Source organism: Schistocerca serialis, chromosome 1 (assembly GCF_023864345.2).
Source record: "Schistocerca serialis cubense isolate TAMUIC-IGC-003099 chromosome 1, iqSchSeri2.2, whole genome shotgun sequence".
Classification (NCBI taxonomy): Eukaryota; Metazoa; Arthropoda; class Insecta; order Orthoptera; family Acrididae; genus Schistocerca; species Schistocerca serialis.
Window position 1 is genome coordinate 386,384,339 of NC_064638.1, and position 19,581 is coordinate 386,403,919.

The 19,581-nt window shown below is 41.7% G+C and overlaps 1 protein-coding gene across 1 annotated transcript in view; it reads left to right on the plus strand.

The window, feature by feature from the left end:
* LOC126474973 (spaetzle-processing enzyme-like) overlaps positions 1 to 15,895 on the plus strand; it is a 105,535-nt gene extending 89,640 nt beyond the window's left edge. The window contains exons 5-6 of the mRNA XM_050102533.1: positions 625 to 723; positions 15,342 to 15,895. Of these exons, the coding sequence (XP_049958490.1) occupies positions 625 to 723; positions 15,342 to 15,661 (419 nt within the window). The 3' untranslated portion in view covers positions 15,662 to 15,895. The remainder of the gene's footprint in view (positions 1 to 624; positions 724 to 15,341) is intronic.
* The last annotated feature ends 3,686 nt before the right edge of the window (positions 15,896 to 19,581 follow it).

Sequence of the window (19,581 nt, forward strand, 5' to 3'; positions counted from 1 at the left end):
CTGGGTGACATAGACAATGATTATTCACTGCACTGACTCTGCTATACCCGCAGTATAACTTCACCCTTTTGTGGGAGCGAAGTCATGGGTGGAAGCGGAATGACTTCGTGACGGTATGGAATAATTCCATCGGTTGCTACTAAACACGACCCAGCATTGCAGCAGGCACTGTGAGTACAAACTGACTCCTGAGTGCTGCCTGCGCTGCGGGAGTGAGGTGGCTCTTGTTTGCTTTGTACCTCTCCTCCCCTTGCAGCAACGCTTAAAGCAGGCAGCGTCGAGAGCTTACACTCCTAGCATTACCTGCAAAAGGTTACACCGTGCGTACAGCATGTGTTCCGATGGAAAATTGACTGCGCTATGCGTAAAAATGTTGTCTTGATCATTGCTCATTTTTGAACATTTTTATGAAGTTACAGATTCGAATATTTACTATTGATACGAGTACTTCACCTGCACACGTAGTTTGGATAGTGGCGATGACGTAGGCACTATGGTTTCCGCGAAAGCGTGTAACTGCATGATGTGCATTATTTAAAATTTAGTACGTTATTTTTTCTGCGGAGATGACATTTACTAATATGTATGTTTCACATTCTAGTTGATACCTAATTCTTTTCGCAGATTTTGTGATGCCAATATGTATGATCCATGGAAAACTGTTAACAAAGAACTACGTAGGAGAACCAACAGAAGTCGCTGGATGGGGAGTTTTTGATATCGGTAAGTAACCAGACGCAAGCCTCTTGCCATTGTTCTATTATAGCCTCAATGGAAATGTTTCAGCGGTGCCTTTCTAATACCTGAGGTACATCAGCACTAGACTTTTCGCAGCTGATGCGACATGATATGCAGGATGGTCAGAAACAGTCTAAAAAGCTTTCAAGGGTGTTGCAAGGTAGTTTGTGCTGAGGAATAATTGTTAAGGAAGAAATTCGATGCGTTGCACCATTTCCGAGTTAACTAACATTGAATTTAGCTAATCAGGCCGTTGCACGTGCAAATTCAAGCGGCCCGCCGCAGACGGTGTCGCGTAACTAGTTCTCCGTTTGTTTACCAAAAACAGAGCAAGAGAGAGATAGGGAGGGTAGTAAGGATCGGACCCGAGCCAAAGGCTGAGCAGTCTCGTGCGCTGTCATCTACGCTATGACGATAACTGACACCAATTGTATCTGGCGGAGCGCCAGATCTGCGCATGCAACGGCCTCATTGGCTAACTTCATGCTAATGAGCTCGGAAACGGTGCAACGTATCGAATTTCTTAACAATTATTTTTCAGCACAACTTACCCTGAAACACCCTTACAAGCTTTTCAGACTGGTGCGCACTCACACATACACGCACACTCACACACACAGTCACTCACTCAATTAATCACACAACCCCAATTCAGATAACGCAGTGAGTAAGACATTTGATTAAAATTAGAAACGTTTGGGGTTCGAATTCTGTGCTGGCATTTGTTTTCGGTTTCCAATTTCCCTTATTAACTTCAGTTTAATGCTGCAGTGATTCCTTAATTAAGACCACTTCGCGTTCCACACCACTGAAGATCGATGGGGACTCCAGCTGTAATGCCCACAATGTCGATCGGTCTGATATTACGGACCGTGCTACCGCAGACTGCAAAAACTGACCTCTGCTCCAAGACAGCAGAATCCTGCAAGCTGCGACAAATGGCCCAGAACTTCTGCCTCTCTCTGTCAGCGTTCTCGCCACTCAGACCACCATCACCGATTTCGCAAGAAATTCTTTTCTACTAAGCTCCCCTCAGCCTCCAAAAAATCATTGGTGGAGGGGCTGAATCTGGTACCATTGCTAACGTGATGGCCGACAAATAGCACAAAATTTTCGGAAATCTGGAAAAAGAAAGCAAAATCCCCCCTCCCTTATGCGTACACCACGCACAATTTCCTTTCCAAAGTAGGTAACGGACTGAAACTGTGTTATCTCCCATTGCCCGGTTCGTCTGCATCCTAGGCTGGGTGAACCGAAGCAATTTTATTACCTGAATTCATATTTTGGAGCGAAAAACCGGAGGCTCCAACGATTTGATTACTGGCCAGGGCGTCGATGCTCAAGATGCAAGCACACAGAGTCCTGGTTATCGCACCACTCACCTCCACCAGGTGGTCGACGCGTGTGCCGCCATCCCCACTCCCTCAGCTCGCCGTCGGTGCATCTCTCATACACATAAGAGGCAGTAGTGTGAGGCATTCAGATGACGCCACCTGAGTTAGACTTTCTACAAGGGGGCATGGTGGAAGCGAAGCGGTAAGCTTTGCCTACTTCTCTGTCACTACAATAGGATCCTTAGTCCAGTGACTCGATGTGAAGCTTTACTCTTCCAACGCACAGACCACAGACGACGAGCTCGGAATGGAAAAATATGCTGATCTTAAGAATGAATCGATATCGCATGGCGATCTGTAATGGTCATATCACAATTCGCCCCCGCAGTTGTCTAGCGAACACTAGTGGTGTGATGGGCTTGCCCTACTGACACACACTCCGTGTAGCTCTGTATGTGGATCGTCATAGTTTTGGAGACGAGCATGTGAACCAGGCAGTGGTTAAATTTACCAACCAAGTTAACAGCTGTTGATCTGGTACACAGGCTACCCCCGTTCCAGCTTTCGGCCGATTTCCCACGTTTCTCCAGGCTGCTTCTCCAGCTGTTGATCTGGTACACAGGCTACACCCGTTCTGGCTTTCAGCCAATTTCCCATGTTGGTCCAGGCTGCTTCCCCAGCTGTTGATCACCTCAAAAACACACAAGACAAAATTTTACAAATACAGTATTATCATCCATTTCCACGGACGCGGTTTCCCAAATTACTCCAGGCTTCTTCGCCATTTCCACTTCGAAAACAAAGAAAAAATTTACTCATTCAATATTATCATACATTTCCACGGATGCGAAGTAGCGATTAATTTTACCTACAGAGTACGAAGGCGCCATTGTTTTAAATTCATGCTAAAAAACTCTTAGAAAGGTGTTTAAACAATCATTTTGTCTTTTAGTTTCTTTTGTTAAATACTGGCCTTTTTAATAGAGTATGATAAAATAATGGTCTTGTCGTACTTGACAGACTTCACATATTATACACAGTGATCAGTAACAGTCTGGAAAGCTTCCAAGAGTGTTGCAGGACATGCTGTGCTGAGAAATAATTGTTAAGAAAAAATTCGATGCGTTGCACCGTTTTCAAGTTAATTATCACTGAAGCTGGCCAACCAGGCCGCTCCGTGTGGAAACTCAAGGGGCCTGCTAGATACAACGCCGCGCGGAATTAGCCGAGCGGTCTCGGGCGCTGCAGTCATGGACTGTGCGGCTAATCCCGGCGGAGGTTCGAGTCCTCCTTCGGGCATGGGTGTGTGTGTTTGTCCTTCGGATAATTTAGGTTAAGTAGTGTGTAAGCGTAGGGACTGATGACCTTAGCAGTTAAGTCCCATAAGATTTCACACACATTTGAACATTTTTTGAGATACAACGACCGTCAGTTGCTCTCATAGCGTAGAAGGCAGTGCACGAGACTGCTCAGTCTTTGGCTCGGGTTCGATCCTTACTACATACCCGATGTTCAATTTTTACATCTCTCTCTTGTTCGGTTTTTGAAAACCAAACGAAGCGTATGTCTTTCGACACCGTCTCTGGCGGGCCGCTTGAATTTGCGCGCGCCGGCCGCGGTGGTCTCGCGGTTCTAGGCGCGCAGTCCGGAACCGTGCGACTGCTACGGTCGCAGGTTCGAATCCTGCCTCGGGCATGGATGTATGTGATGTCCTTAGGTTAGTTAGGTTTAAGTAGTTCTGAGTTCTAGGGGACTGATGACGACAGCAGTTGAGTCCCATAGTGCTCAGAGCCATTGAATTTGCGCGCGCAACGGCCTTATTGGTTAACTTCAGTGATGATAAATTCGGAAATATTATAAATTTCTTGCATGCTGTGTCGTTCTTTAGTGGATACTGGTTTGAGCCACAGATGCTGTTCATGAACAGAAAATTCAGATTTTATCCTGCATAACATCTAACAGTAAAAATAATACGAAGCTTTGTTGCTGTGGCTGCAGCATCAGTTGCTAACAGTAGTTTTGAATGTAGGAATATATACAGATACGAAAGATTTACGGATCTGTTACTCTTCAGTATAATGTATATTCAGAAGATGTCGAGCCCCGGCGACTATGAAAGTCTGTAAATGTTATTCAGCTGGCAAACATGTTGTTGTTGTGGTCTTCAGTCCTGAGACTGGTTTGATGCAGCTCTCCATGCTACTCTATCCTGTGCAAGCTTTTTCATCTCCCAGTACCTACTGCAACCTACATCCTTCTGAATCTGCTTAGTGTATTCATCTCTTGGTCTCCCTCTACGATTTTTACCCTCCACGCTGCCCTCCAATACTAAATTGGTGATCCCTTGATGCCTCAGAACATGTCCTACCAACCGATCCCTTCTTCTGGTCAAGTTGTGCCACAAACTTCTCTTCTCCCCAATCCTATTCAATACTTCCTCATTAGTTATGTGATCTACCCATCTAATCTTCAGCATTCTTCTGTAGCACCACATTTCGAAAGCTTCTATTCTCTTCTTGTCCAAACTATTTATCGTCCATGTTTCACTTCCATACATGGCTACACTCCATACGAATACTTTCAGAAATGACTTCCTGACACTTAAATCAATACTGGATGTTAACAAATTTCTCTTCTTCAGAAACGCTTTCCTTGCCATTGCCAGCCTACATTTTATATCCTCTCTACTTCGACCATCATCAGTTATTTTGCTCCCCAAATAGCAAAACTCCTTTACTACTTTAAGTGCCTCATTTCCTAATCTAATTCCCTCAGCATCACCCGACTTAATTAGACTACATTCCATTATCCTTGTTTTGCTTTTGTTGATGTTCATCTTATATCCTCCTTTCAAGACACTGTCCATTCCATTCAACTGCTCTTCCAAGTCCTTTGCTGTCTCTGATAGAATTACAATGTCATCGGCGAACCTCAAAGTTTTTATTTCTTCTCCATGAATTTTAATACCTACTCCGAATTTTTCTTTTGTTTCCTTTACTGCTTGCTCAATATACAGATTGAACAACATCGGGGAGAGGCTACAACCCTGTCTTACTCCCTTCCCAACCACTGCTTCCCTTTCATGTCCTTCGACTCTTATAACTGCCATCTGGTTTCTGTACAAATTGTAAATAGCCTTTCGCTCCCTGTATTTTACCCCTGCCACCTTTAGAATTTGAAAGAGAGTATTCCAGTCAACATTGTCAAAAGCTTTCTCTAAGTCTACAAATGCTAGAAACGTAGGTTTGCCTTTCCTTAATCTTTCTTCTAAGATAAGTCGTAAGGTCAGTATTGCCTCACGTGTTCCAGTGTTTCTACGGAATCCAAACTGATCTTCCCCGAGGTTGGCTTCTACTAGTTTTTCCATTCGTCTGCAAAGAATTCGTGTTAGTATTTTGCAGCTGTGACTTATTAAGCTGATAGTTCGGTAATTTTCACATCTGTCAACACCTGCTTTCTTTGGGATTGGAATTATTATATTCTTCTTGAAGTCTGAGGGTATTTCGCCTGTTTCATACATCTTGCTCACCAGATGGTAGAGTTTTGTCAGGACTGGCTCTCCCACGGCCGTCAGTAGTTCCAATGGAATATTGTCTACTCCGGGGGCCTTGTTTCGACTCAGGTCTTTCAGTGCTCTGTCAAACTCTTCACGCAGTATCATATCTCCCATTTCATCTTCATCTACATCCTCTTCCATTTCCATAATATTGTCCTCAAGTACATCGCCCTTGTATAGACCCTCTATATACTCCTTCCACCTTTCTGCTTTCCCTTCTTTGCTTAGAACTGGGTTTCCATCCGAGCTCTTGATATTCATACAAGTTGTTCTCTTATCTCCAAAGGTCTCTTTAATTTTCCTGTAGGCGGTATCTATCTTACCCCTAGTGAGATAGACCTCTACATCCTTACATTTGTCCTCTAGCCATCCCTGCTTAGCCATTTTGCACTTCCTGTCGATCTCATTTTTGAGACGTTTGTATTCCTTTTTGCCTGTTTCACTTACTGCATTTTTATATTTTCTCCTTTCATCAATTAAATTCAATATTTCTTCTGTTACCCAAGGATTTCTACTAGCCCTCGTCTTTTTACCTACTTGATCCTCTGCTGCCTTCACTACTTCATCCCTCAAAGCTACCCATTCTTCTTCTACTGTATTTATTTCCCCCATTCCTGTCAATTGCTCCCTTATGCTCTCCCTGAATCTCTGTACAACCTCTGGTTCTTTTAGTTTATCCAGGTCCCATCTCCTTAAATTCCCACCTTTTTGCAGTTTCTTCAGTTTTAATCTACAGGTCATAACCAATAGATTGTGGTCAGAGTCCACATCTGCCCCTGGAAATGTCTTACAATTTAAAACCTGGTTCCTAAATCTCTGTCTTACCATTATATAATCTATCTGATACCTTTTAGTATCTCCAGGGTTTTTCCATGTATACAACCTTCTTTCATGATTCTTAAACCAAGTGTTAGTTATGATTACGTTGTGCTGTGTGCAAAATTCGACCAGGCGGCTTCCTCTTTCATTTCTGTCCCCCAATCCATATTCACCTACTATGTTTCCTTCTCTCCCTTTTCCTACACTCGAATTCCAGTCACCCATGACTATTAAATTTTCGTCTCCCTTCACAATCTGAATAATTTCTTTTATTTCATCATACATTTCTTCAATTTCTTCGTCATCTGCAGAGCTAGTTGGCATATAAACTTGTACTACTGTAGTAGGCGTGGGCTTCGTATCTATCTTGGCCACAATAATGCGTTCACTATGCTGTTTGTAGTAGCTTACGCGAATTCCTATTTTCCTATTCATTATTAAACCTACTCCTGCATTACCCCTATTTGATTTTGTATTTATAACCCTGTAATCACCCGACCAAAAGTCTTGTTCCTCCTGCCACCGAACTTCACTAATTCCCACTATATCTAACTTTAACCTATCCATTTCCCTTTTTAAATTTTCTAACCTACCTGCCCGATTAAGGGATCTGACATTCCACGCTCCGATCCGTAGAACGCCAGTTTTCTTTCTCCTGATAACGACATCCTCTTGAGTAGTCCCCGCCCGGAGATCCGAATGGGGGACTATTTTACCTCCGGAATATTTTACCCAAGAGGACGCCATCATCATGTAATCATACAGTAAAGCTGCATGCCCTCGGGAAAAATTACGGCTGTAGTTTCCCCTTGCTTTCAGCCGTTCGCAGTACCAGCACAGCAAGGCCGTTTTGGTTATTGTTACAAGGCCAGATCAGTCAATCATCCAGACTGTTGCCCTTGCAACTACTGAAAAGGCTGCTGCCCCTCTTCAGGAACCACACTTTTGTCTGGCCTCTCAACAGATACCCCCCCGTTGTGGTTGCACCTACGGTACGGCTATCTGTATCGCTGAGGCACGCAAGCCTCCCCACCAACGGCAAGGTCCATGGTTCATGGGGGGGGCTGGCAAACATACAAAATGGATTAGTGCAGGAATGTTCGAATTTAAGTACACCCGCGACTGGAGTCAAGGAGAGGGGATACTTGCATCTCATTGGCAGCAGCGTAATCGTTCGCGGTGGCTGTAGGAAACGCGGCTGCGTGATTGGCGGTGCGTGTATTTGAAAGTGCGGCGCCTGGATAGCGGGATAGCGACCGATACAGCAGGAAATGTATCAAATTTTCCGCCCAGTCCAATGTACCGCACACGTAACATTTCTGCAAGCACAACAGCGTACAGTTACTGGAACTGGATTTGAGAATTATCATATTAATGTTGTGAAGGTCAACAGCTCATGATGTGAACCCAAAATGGTCTGCATGTGCGAATTGTCACGAAACGGGCAAACAGACAGAAGTGGATGATAATAAAATAAGACGAGTATTTTATGTCCAACTTATTTATCTTATGACATCAACCATGCTTGTCTTAGTAGATTCTGGAGCCTGAAAGTGACAACATTGGCTGCTGAAACTGATTACTGTGTTTTGTAAACATTGCTGTACACCGTTTTCAATGCTATAGAGCAACAATGAAAATTTATACGATTTGCGTACAGATTAAGTACAGCACCTTCTCTCTTATCTTAAAGTATATTAGGATGTGACGATAAGAAGGCGTCTGGCCAACTGCTGTACCTGGGATGAGCCATTTCCAGTCATGTGGTCGTGGCAAACTGGAGCAGCGCCATGAAAGAGAGATGAGTAAAGGGGAGAAGAGTTGGTCTTTGTAAGGCGATTATAATTAGCGCTCATTTCCAAAGTCTGTAAAAAATGAAATCGGTATGAGCACTGTAGCAAATATCAGTGCAACTTAGTTCTTCCATTCTACCTAAGTTTTTTAATCTCATTGTGCGCGCAACTTACAGTAAAGTGTAGTTCCTTTCGACATGAAATCTCTCTTATTCTTTTGAATGGAGACTTAAGATCAAGAACAACATAGTATAGATGTAAAGCATGTATGTCCAGGAAACTAAGATGTTTGGGAACTGGCGTCAGTTTGGGAACTGTCTTACAAACTGATATGCACAGACGTAAAGCATGATTGTCCAGAAAACAAAGCTAGATAGTTAGGTAGTTACATGTTCCACAGATGGTCTGAACGATTTTCTTAACGAAATAATTTTGACAGACTTAGTTAATTGGGTTTCTATAGATGATCAGTGTCAATATTAATGAACACATTGTTTTCTAATTCTACTCATGCAACTAAACTTAAAAACAATTTTTTTTCAGGCTGCCAGCTTTTAAACAGAGCACCGTCTATGGTATAGAAGGAATTGTCCAGGAGAAATGATTTTAGGTCAGACTGAAAACTCACTTTTCTAGCTGTTAGGTATTTTATATTAATGGGAAAATGATCAAAAATTCTTGGTACTGCGTACTGAACACCTGTCTGAGCTACCGATAGCTTTAATAATTGTTAATAAAGGTCTTTTTAGGGTTCCATATCTCAGTCGGTAAAAACAGAACTCTTACAGGATCACTTTGTTGTTTGTTGTCCGCCTGTCTGTCTGTCTGTCCGTCTCTCCGACTGTTGCAAACCGTTTTTATCGGGAACGGGTAGAACAGAAAAGCTGAAATTTATGTCAGGTACTAAGGTCAACTGTCTCGTAGCAGTGTAAAAAATTTAAACTTCTAAGTCAATGAAATTAAAAGATACAGCATTTTTATGTCACATTATTTTATACTCGCAAATTCACTCGTCAAAACCTACAGGGTACATCCCGTTGACTTAGAATAATGAAATTTGGCAGGAAGAAAGGTTCCACACTACAACCAAAGGAAAAAAATCCAAAATTTGACAATTTGCAATTTTATCACACGAACTTTTTTTTTGTCTTTTGTTATCAGACTTCCCGTCTGTCCGTCCGTCTGTAAAGAGTCCTTTTTCTCTGAAGGAAGACAACGAACAAAGTTGAAGTCTAAAGTTACCTAGCGATGTAATACATGTAAACTACGAAGTCAATGCAGCCAAAGATACGGCCAACGATGTCGCATATTTTGACACTCGCAAACTCACTCAATGAAACCGACAATTTGATTCCCGTTGAACTAGAACCATGAAATTTCTCACGAAGCAATGTTTCACACTATAACCAAAGGAAAAAACCGAAAATTGTTAATTTGTACTTACATTAAACGAAAAAAATTAAGTCATTGTTTATCAGATGTTCCGTCTGTCCCTCCGTTTGATAAGACCCCTTTTCCCAGGAACTTGTATGCATCTCAAGCTGAAATTTACGTCACACGCTGCAGTCTATGGTCCTTTAGTGGCGCAAAAATGTTAAGCTTCTAAGTCAATGCAGTCAAAAGATACGGCCATTTGTGTCACATATTTTGGTATTCGCGAACTCACTCCTTAAAATCTGTAGGGCTTGTCCCCCTTAACAAAGAATCACAAAACTTACAGAGAAGAAAGGACTCATAGTACACGTAAATGCAAAGAATTAGAAAATTGTTAATTTGTAATTATATCAGACGAAAAAATATTTCTTTTGTCATTTGTTACCCGACGTCAAACTCGAAATTAAAACATTCTCGGAAGTCTTGGGATCGCTGGGACCAATAACCTGCCAGTATCATTGTCGATAACAGGAAATAATTGTCGATATCTTCAATTCCCAGAATGGATGAACTGTCTACATACGTAATTAAGCGTGCGGAACCCTCAGTGGGTGGGTCCTAATCGCACCTGGCCATTTCGTATTCCTCAGTGTTGCTGGTATGGGCATCATTCTTCTTCTCAAGTTGTGATGGATTATTTATGATAAAGTTCATTAGCGATGGTATGAACTGCGACAATGCATTTGAAATGCCTAATTTCTTTATGAGGTACCTACATGGAGACTGTGGGTGAACGCCACATATTATTCTTACTGCTCTCTTTTGTGCGATCAGTACCTTCTTTCTGAGCGCAGAGTTACCTCAAAAAACTATTTCATGAGACATTGTTGAGTGGAAATGTACAAAATGTGTCAGGACGTATTTCGTTTTGTTCCAAGACTAGCAATTGTACGAAGAGCACAAGCAGATGAACTTAATTGCCTAAGAAGCTCAGTAATATACTTCTTCCAGTTAAAATTTTCGTCAATATGAGCACCCAAAATTTTGGAGCTTCCTGCCCTACTTACCGACTCGTACTCATGTGTTACATCACTTCTTCTTGTGATTCTATTTACTGAACGTGATATAGTCGGTTTTCTCAAAATTTAGGCAGGGCCCATTTTCAGAGAACTGCCTAATAATTCTCTTGACTTATTCCGGCCTTTGTATAAATTTCCCTCTTCCTTTTACATGAGATTTTAATTCCCCTACTTATCGATGGCTTAATTGTTTTTAATGGATTTCTTGGATAACATTTTAGGAAAGCAACTTTTAATATTGACACATATATACTATGGAATAAAGTGGATTTGGCATTAGCCTCCTCTGTTAGTTCACTCTTAAAATATCATATCCTGTTCTCAGTAATAAGCCACAATGCTTTGCATTAACTTGCCTCAAGGCTGTAAGGTGCTATACTGTTTGTTTTCATTGGTTGTACTCACGATCAGACAGTTGATTAACAAATGGATATACATAAGTGTTTCAGTATGAGCACAGTCTATAAAAATGTTATCAATCAGTATCTTACTATCTTGTTACATATGAACTGGAAAACTGACTACTGAAATTACATTGTAACACCCAATAGACGATTCCAGTTAATTGTTCCTTTCTGTTTTTTTAAGAAGTTTACACTGAAACCTCCACGAACTCTTAAATGTTTCTCCTTGTCTGACAGGTAGCTCAATAATGTATCTAGACTTCTCATAAATAGGCTGAAAGTTTCCTCGGAGGATCTGTAGACTGTTGCAGTTATTGAAGAAGTGTTCTGCAGTAACTACTCACAACACACGCTTCTAGGTACTGATTAATACGAGAACTATTTGGTCCAAAATTTCTGACTTTGTATTCACCTTTTTCATATGTTGCAATTCCTCCTTTTTCCATGTTAACTTTGCGCGAAACATCAATAATATCTGTGCATGACCGAGAAACATACCTCCTTTCTTCTCCCATCTTTCATTGAAGCAAACCAGTCCATAACCTACCCACTGACACTAAGAATACTTTGAATCATGACGTTTTATATATAGAATACTGGTAATGCACTCACAGGCACTCTTGTCTCGATCGTGCGTGTCTTACAAAGTAATGATACTCTTAGGATTGTGACGCACCTCTCAGCCTTACCAGCAGTAATGTCACGTGAGAAAAGCGTAAAATATGTTTCGCATGATCGATGTTTTCGAAATTCATTCTGATTGAGAATGAGAATATGCGCCTTGTTTACGATGGTGGTCGTGTTCCTCTACTCAGCTCCCAGTTTCCTATCAATCCAATAATCTTGCATTCCTTGCATCTTTAACATCTTACATCCATCTTATAGACGATCTTCCATTTTTTCTTTCTTCGCTCACCTGGTGTCCATTCATAGAATGTTTTTTGCCAGCGGTTGTCACCCATTCTTGGAGGCAGTCATCCAAGTTAATAGACTGACGGAAAAAAATCGCAACAATAAAACGCAGAGCAATGAAATTTTAGAATTATATTTATCTAGGTAACATATGTAAAATAAGGTTCGCAGAAGAGCCTTTGTGAAGTCTGGAAGATAGGAGACGAGGTACTGGCGCAAGTAAAGCTGTGAGGACGGGGCGTGAAGCATGCTTGGATAGCTCAGATGATAGAGCACTGGCCAGCGAAAGACATAGGTCTCGAGTTCGAGTCTCGGTCCGGCACACAGTTTTAATCTGCCAGAAAGTTCCATAACAGCGCACACTCCACTGCAAAGTGGAAATTTCATTCTGGATATCTAAAAGATTTATATTGGAAAATAACAGGTTAATGTAAGCTCGAAATAAGCCAATGAAAATGGGAAATGCTGGTACATTAGTTACTGGTGTAACCACGAGACAGCTGAACGCAAGCAGACAAACGTGCGTCCATTGTGTTGTAAAGGCGCCAGATGTCAGTTTGTGGCATGGAGTTCCATGTCTTTTGATCTTGGTCGGTCAACACAGGAACGATCAATGTTGGATGAGCATGACGGTGAGGTATGGTTCGATGACGTCGATTGGAGACTGATCTGATGATAGAGCACGCCAAGGCACCATGCTGACACTCTGCAGAGGATGCTACAACAGCGATATGTGGGAGAGCATTGTGCTGTTGGAAAGCTCCTCCTGGAACGCTGTTCATGAATGGCTGCACAACAGGTCGACTCACCAGACTGACGTAAAAATTTGCTATCAGGGTGTATGGGATAACCGCTAGAGTGTCCAGCTGTCGCACGAAATCATACTTCAGACCATAACTCTAGGGTTAGGTCCAGTGTGCATAGCAAGCAGACAGGTTGGTGGTAGGCCCTCAACTGGTCTCCTGACCAACATACGGACATCACTGCATCGAGGCAGACCCAGCTTTCATAAAAAAATATAACGGTCCTCCATCCTGCCCTCCAAAGAGCTCACACTTGTAGCCACTGAAGTCGCAAATGGCGGTGGCTTGGGGTCAGTGGAATGCACACTTTCCTTGAAGTAACTGATTCGCAATTGTTCGTTGTGTCACTGTCGTGCCAACTGCTGCTCAGATTCCTTCTGCAGATGCAGTACTAGGCGCCGGAACCGTACGCTGAGCACGATGGTCTAACTCTCATGACGACCGCTGCCAGAAGTCATATACAGTGGCTACATTTCTGCCAAGTCTTTCTGCAGTGTAGTAGAAGAAACATGCAGCTTCTCGGAGCCCTATTAAACGACCTCGTTCAAACTCAGTGAGACGCTGATAATGGCGTCTTTGCCGCCTTAAAGGCATTCTTGACTAACATCAGCTCACCACGTCCATTCTCAAAGATAACTAACGTTTGCGACCGTTACAGCGTGTATTTAAAGTAAACCTGATTTGCATCCTGTTAGTGGCGCTACTAGCGCCATTCTTACTCGACTGGCGCAAAATTTGAGTAGACACTGTCTTCCAGATGTACAAACACGCCTGTGAAATTTCGTTTATGTAGCACAAATCCTTCTTGGTGCTGCGATATTTTTTCCATTATTGTACACTACTGGCCATTACAATTGCTACACCACGAAGATGACGTGCTACAGACGCGAAATTTAACCGACAGGAAGAAGATGCTGTGATATGCGAATTATTAGCTCTTCAGAGCATTCACACAAGGTTGGCGCCGATGGCGTACTGATATGAGGAAAGTTTCCAACCGATTTCTCATACACAAACAGCAGTTGACCGGCGTTGCCTGGTGAAACGTTGTTGTGATGCCTCGTGTAAGGAGGAGAAATGCGTACCATCACGTTTCCAACTTTGATTAGGCCGGATTGTAGCCTATCGCGATTGCGGTTTATCGTATCGCGACATTGCTGCTCGCGTTGGTCGAGATCCAATGACTGGTTGCATAATATGGAATCGGTGGGTTCAGGAGGGTATTAATGAACGCCGTGCTGGATCCCGACGGCCTCGTATCACTAGCAGTCGAAATGTCAGGCATCTTATCCGCATGGCTGTAACGGATCGTGCAGCCACGTCTCGATCCCTGAGTCAACAGATAGGGACGTTTGCAATACAACAAACATCTGCACGAACAGTTTGACGACTTTTGCAGCAGCATGGACTATCAGCTAGGAGGCCATGTCTGCGGTTACCCTTGACGCTGCATCACAGACAGGAGCGCCTGTGATAGTGTAGTCAACGACGAACCTGGGTCCACGAATGGCAAAACGTCATTTTTTCGGACGAATCCAGGTTCTGTTTACAGCATCATGATGGTGTTATCCGTGTTTGGCGACATCGCGGTGAACACACATTGGAAGCGTGTATTCGTCATCGCCATACTGGCGTATCACCTGGGTGATAATATGGGGTGCCATTGGTTACACGTCTCGGTCACCTCTTGTTCGCATTGACGGCACTTTGAACAGCGGACGTTACGTTTCAGATGTGTTACGACCCGTGGCTCTATCCTTCATTCGATCCCTGCGAAACCGTACATTTCAGCAGGATAATGCTCGACCGCATGTTGCAGGTCCTGGCCAGCACATTCTCCAGGTCTCTCACCAATTGAAAACGTCTGGTCAATGGTGCCAGAGCAACTGGCTCGTCACAATACGCCAGTCACTACTCTTGATGAACTGTGGTATCGTGTTGAAGCTGCATGGGCTGATGGACCTGTATACGCCATCCAAGCAATGCCCAGGCGTATCAAGGCCGTTATTACGGCCAGAGCTGGTTGTTCTGGGTACTGATTTCTCAGGATCTATGCACCCAAACTGGGTGAAAATGTGATCACATGTCAGTTCTAGTATAATATATTCGTCCTATGAATACGCGTTTATCATCTGCATTTCTTCTTGGTGTAGCAATTTTAATGGCCAGTAGCGTATTTTGCTGTCAATGGCATCGAGAACAGTATCTTTTCCTCAGATAATTACGCGTATTCTGCCGTTTCTGATGTGACCTATTTTGGAGGTGCGACAACTTCTTCATAAAAAATGCCTCTCAAGGGCATCAATTTATTTTTGTCCTGTTTAGTTAGCTCCCGTATTTCAGCACCATATGCGGTGATACTGTCTACGACTGACTTCAGCAAGACTCTTTTTCTCTGTGTAATGTTGTTGCGCCGTGTAATTTTTTTCTGTGTGATAAATGCTGCATATAGATAATGAACCGTCGTTTGTATCAGATGGCACGAAATTCTACCTGCTTGACTCGTTGTGCTCTCCCGGCTGTCCACAGAGGACCCGCGGCCGAGCCCCATCCTGCAGACGATCACGCTGCGCGTCGTCTCGAACGCGGAGTGCGCGCCGCGTTTCGAGATGTACGCCGAGGTGGGGCCGACGCAGATGTGCGTAGGCGGCGTCGTGGGGCAGGACTCGTGCGGCGGCGACAGCGGCGGCCCGCTGATGAAGGTCGAGGCGGTGGACGGCCCGCCGCGCTACTACTTGCTCGGCGTCGTCTCGTTCGGCTCCAAGCGCTGCGGCGCCTCCACCATGCCCGGCGTCTACACGCGCATGGCCGACTACGTCCACTGGGTGCTGGATAACATGCACGAGTGAACGACTCCTCTCCCGGAACCCTTCTTCCTTCCACCAGCAGCGTCCGTTCTACCAGTCTACTAGGTCTCATTCACCTTTATGCTCTCCTCAGTTTAACTGTTCTCGTCGAGATGTCTTCCAGTCCGTATTCTCTCATCAGATGTTGTACTTTGACAAAACTCCAGTTGTAATTAGTGAAACATTATTATTAACATACACCTATGACATAAATTTACACAGCAGCAAAGAAATTTTAAAGCTTATTTTCCTTACCTATTTCCTTGGGACAACAGTGATCTTCCAACAAGTAGTGTTTTCACCATCAGATTTCCTTAAGTAAATACCCATAAAGTTGGTTTCATTGGATTCGACTGTCCAATCCAAATATTTCAAACCTGGTGGCAGTCACCACCTTTGGGGTAAAATGAAATTTTTGGAGCGGTAAGAACCACATAGTTCAACTCTGCTTGGTTCAGGAAACTAAATTACTCTTAAAATATCATTACGATTACTACTATTTCGTAAATCTGTAAAGCCGATTGCATAAGTTATCAATAATTACATTTTTTTTCAAATACTGTGCCACAATGTGGTGCAGTTTACAAAAGAATGTTTGAATGACGTCTTCCTTCTTTCTGACATAGTTCACCCAGTGCACACATACTTTGTTCTTTGTACTATGGACCTATGGTAGTAAAACTGAAACATACTGAAACGTCTCTGTTAGATTCGTTTCATATTATTTAAGGTGCATTTCGTGCTGTGCACACAAACAAGTGTGTGATTTGCTTTGTACTTCCTGTTTGTCTCCATTCAGTGGCATAGAGCTACATTATAGTATCGATTTTTTCCAGTATGCACCCAATGCTATGTATGTTACCTACATTTTGTACTTTAAAATTCCTCTCTGTGTTCATCCTCTGAATGAATGAATGAGTGAGTCTGTATGTTGAATTTGTCTTTTATGTGGTAGCTATCCAGCACTTGACTATCTGCTGTGGTAGTAACAATGTGGCCAACGTAGCTTTCTTAGGCCAGACAAAACGATAGGTACCCTTTTTGTAGTCATTTGACAGTATTTGGTGATGGAAAGGTCCCCTCATCTCTTCCAGCTACCTGAGGGAAGTTTGTTACAGGGAGAGTGTGCTCTCATCACTCTGGACTGAACCCCTGATGAGTGAAAATGGTTGTCTTAAGAGGGACTTGACACTGGTCATTGTGCTAAGGTGTTGCTATTGTAATTGATGTACATGTCTGATTTGGTAGATCAGTTTCAGATTCAGTAGTCGATTTCTTATATTTTTAATAGTTTCTTCACCAGTATATGTTGTGCGAGTAGTTAGTTTTTCCAATCCTTGCTTGGTATAACCAGAACACATGGTGTAGGAAGTTCGTTACTCCGGCGTAGATTTAAAGTTCAGTTGTCTGATTTTTCTTTTAATTGAATTGTATGTGTGAACTCTTCTCATTTGTATGTGTTTTATTTCTACTGCTTTTCATTTACTTTCAGTTTTAAGTTTCTGTAGCTTTGTACATGCTATCTGGTGGTTATTTCACTGTGTGCATTTCAGTATCATCTTGCATAAGTATTATTCTTAATTCCGTGAAATATTTCATTGCTCTTTGTGTCTATATGGTTTAAACTTGTGTTCTTGAAATGTTCACGAGCCTTACTAATTTTGCATCGTTGTTGAATATTGACGGCATCTGAAGATGTTTCACGCCAGTGTACCTTATGTTCATGTCCAAGATGATGCACATATATTTCTTTTTCAGAAAGTGTTCTGTAGTATTCATATTCACACTATTTGAATCACAGTGATAGGGATGAACCTCTGAGCCTTTGACTCATTGTGATGGGCAAAATTCTTTTATCTCTGTTTAAACTGTCAATTTTAAAAAATGTAAAGAAATATGTGACGTTGTGTCTCTGACAGTAATAGACTTCTAATTGAGAACCAAAGGAAACAGAAATTATTTACTCTTCCTACAAATCATGACGAAATCAGTTATCAAGTATCTGATTGCAAGTTTTAAAATATCCTCTAACAACCCCTAACAACTGTTCTGCAATACTCCTGTACGCAATGGACAAATTACCTGGTTTTGCCGCTGCAACTCCATGATCAGCAACATGCTAAAAATATTTCAAAAGCAATACTGTGATCCCTGCAGAGTGCAACACATGCTCATAATAACTGTAATAACTACAGTCACATTTTTTCTGTAGAGAAATTGAATGATCAGAAGGGGTTTGGTCAACTATCCTTACACAGTGTAAAATAAATGAAAGTAACCAATAAAGACTTTAATTTACTATATTCGAAAAATAGATTATTTAAACAGTGACAAACTTTACACAAACCTTAATTATTCCACAATGTCTATACTTGATAAACACATCTCTGGTCACAACAGACATACGAATATTACTTTCAATGTATGCATACACAAATCTGACAAAATCCCTTGAGAAACAACTATGTGCAACAAAAAGGCATATTACAAAAATCTCATCTTCTCCTGACATTGATGGTACTTCATTTGAGAGGATAGCAAAATATTGTTTACAGTCCTCCAAGAGTGTAAATATCTTTCAGTTGTGTAGATACAAATATTATGCAGCACTGCAAATAGTCCAAAGAGAGAGAAAATTAATGTACAAGTATCAGGACTCAAGGATTCATTACATACATTATGTCCACTGACAACCATTCCAAAACGTTTTAGTGTGTCATTCCTTTTCGTATTCAGATAAAGATACTGTACAGTATCAGTAGTAATAGCATAAGGCTCAGGTACACCTTGTTAAGAACCAAAGAATTCATGAAGATCACAAAAGCATTGACTTTGTATCCCCTTGAGAAAACAGGTTCTCATAACTGACATAGAAGATCAAATCTCATATATGACACAATCACTGAAACATATCATAGTGAAACAATGAATAATTGTAAGCTATATACACCTGGATATAAAGGTCAACATTATGTTAATAGGCACATAAGCTCAGTGCTCATTAAATGACTCAAAATATATATGATCACAGATAATTACATAAGTGTGGCTATTTTCTTGAAGTGAAGTTGTAATTATGTAGTTTAGGCCAGTCACATAGTGGTAAACTTGTACTATATAAATTCATTTTCTGAATACCGTAAAATACATGTTTTGATCCAGAAAATGCAAATTGTGTGAATGTAACAAAATGGTTCAAATGGCTCTGAGCACTATGGGACTCAACTGCTGTGGTCATAAGTCCCCTAGAACTTAGAACTACTTAAACCTAACTAACCTAAGGACAGCACACAACACCCAGCCATCACGAGGCAGAGAAAATCCCTGACCCCGCCGGGAATCGAACCCGGGATGAATGTAACACCATTGAATGACATACAAATTTGTCCAAATATGTTAACAGTGACAGATTTTTTTAAAAAAGTGTTATAATTCATCATAGATCCCAGAGCTGATATATACTTAGTAATTACATGTGATTTAGATTATCATACAATGGAAAATTAGCATTGCTTGAAGATACATTCACATACACAGTAAAATTACAGGTAAACAATCAAAATATGTTCATATAACCTAATTTCTGTCCTAGATATTTAAGAGAGAAATATGCATGGCTATGTATGCAGTGCCTTCTTATACAGAATAAGTGACTTGAGCTTCAGTCAATGTAAGTTAGTGAAGAACATAATTTCTCATGATTGGATATTCAGTCTAGTTCCCATAACTTACTACTCATTCAATCATTGAGTAATAGATCTGTGATTATCAAAAGTACTTCCTTATTATTACAACATAATTATTTCATTTTTTAAAATCATAGTAGTGCTTACATGACGATCATCAAATAGAAAGTAGAGCATCACAAGCTCGATATTGTCAGATGGTAAATGTCAACTTTTTTGTGTGTGCGGTTGGAACTG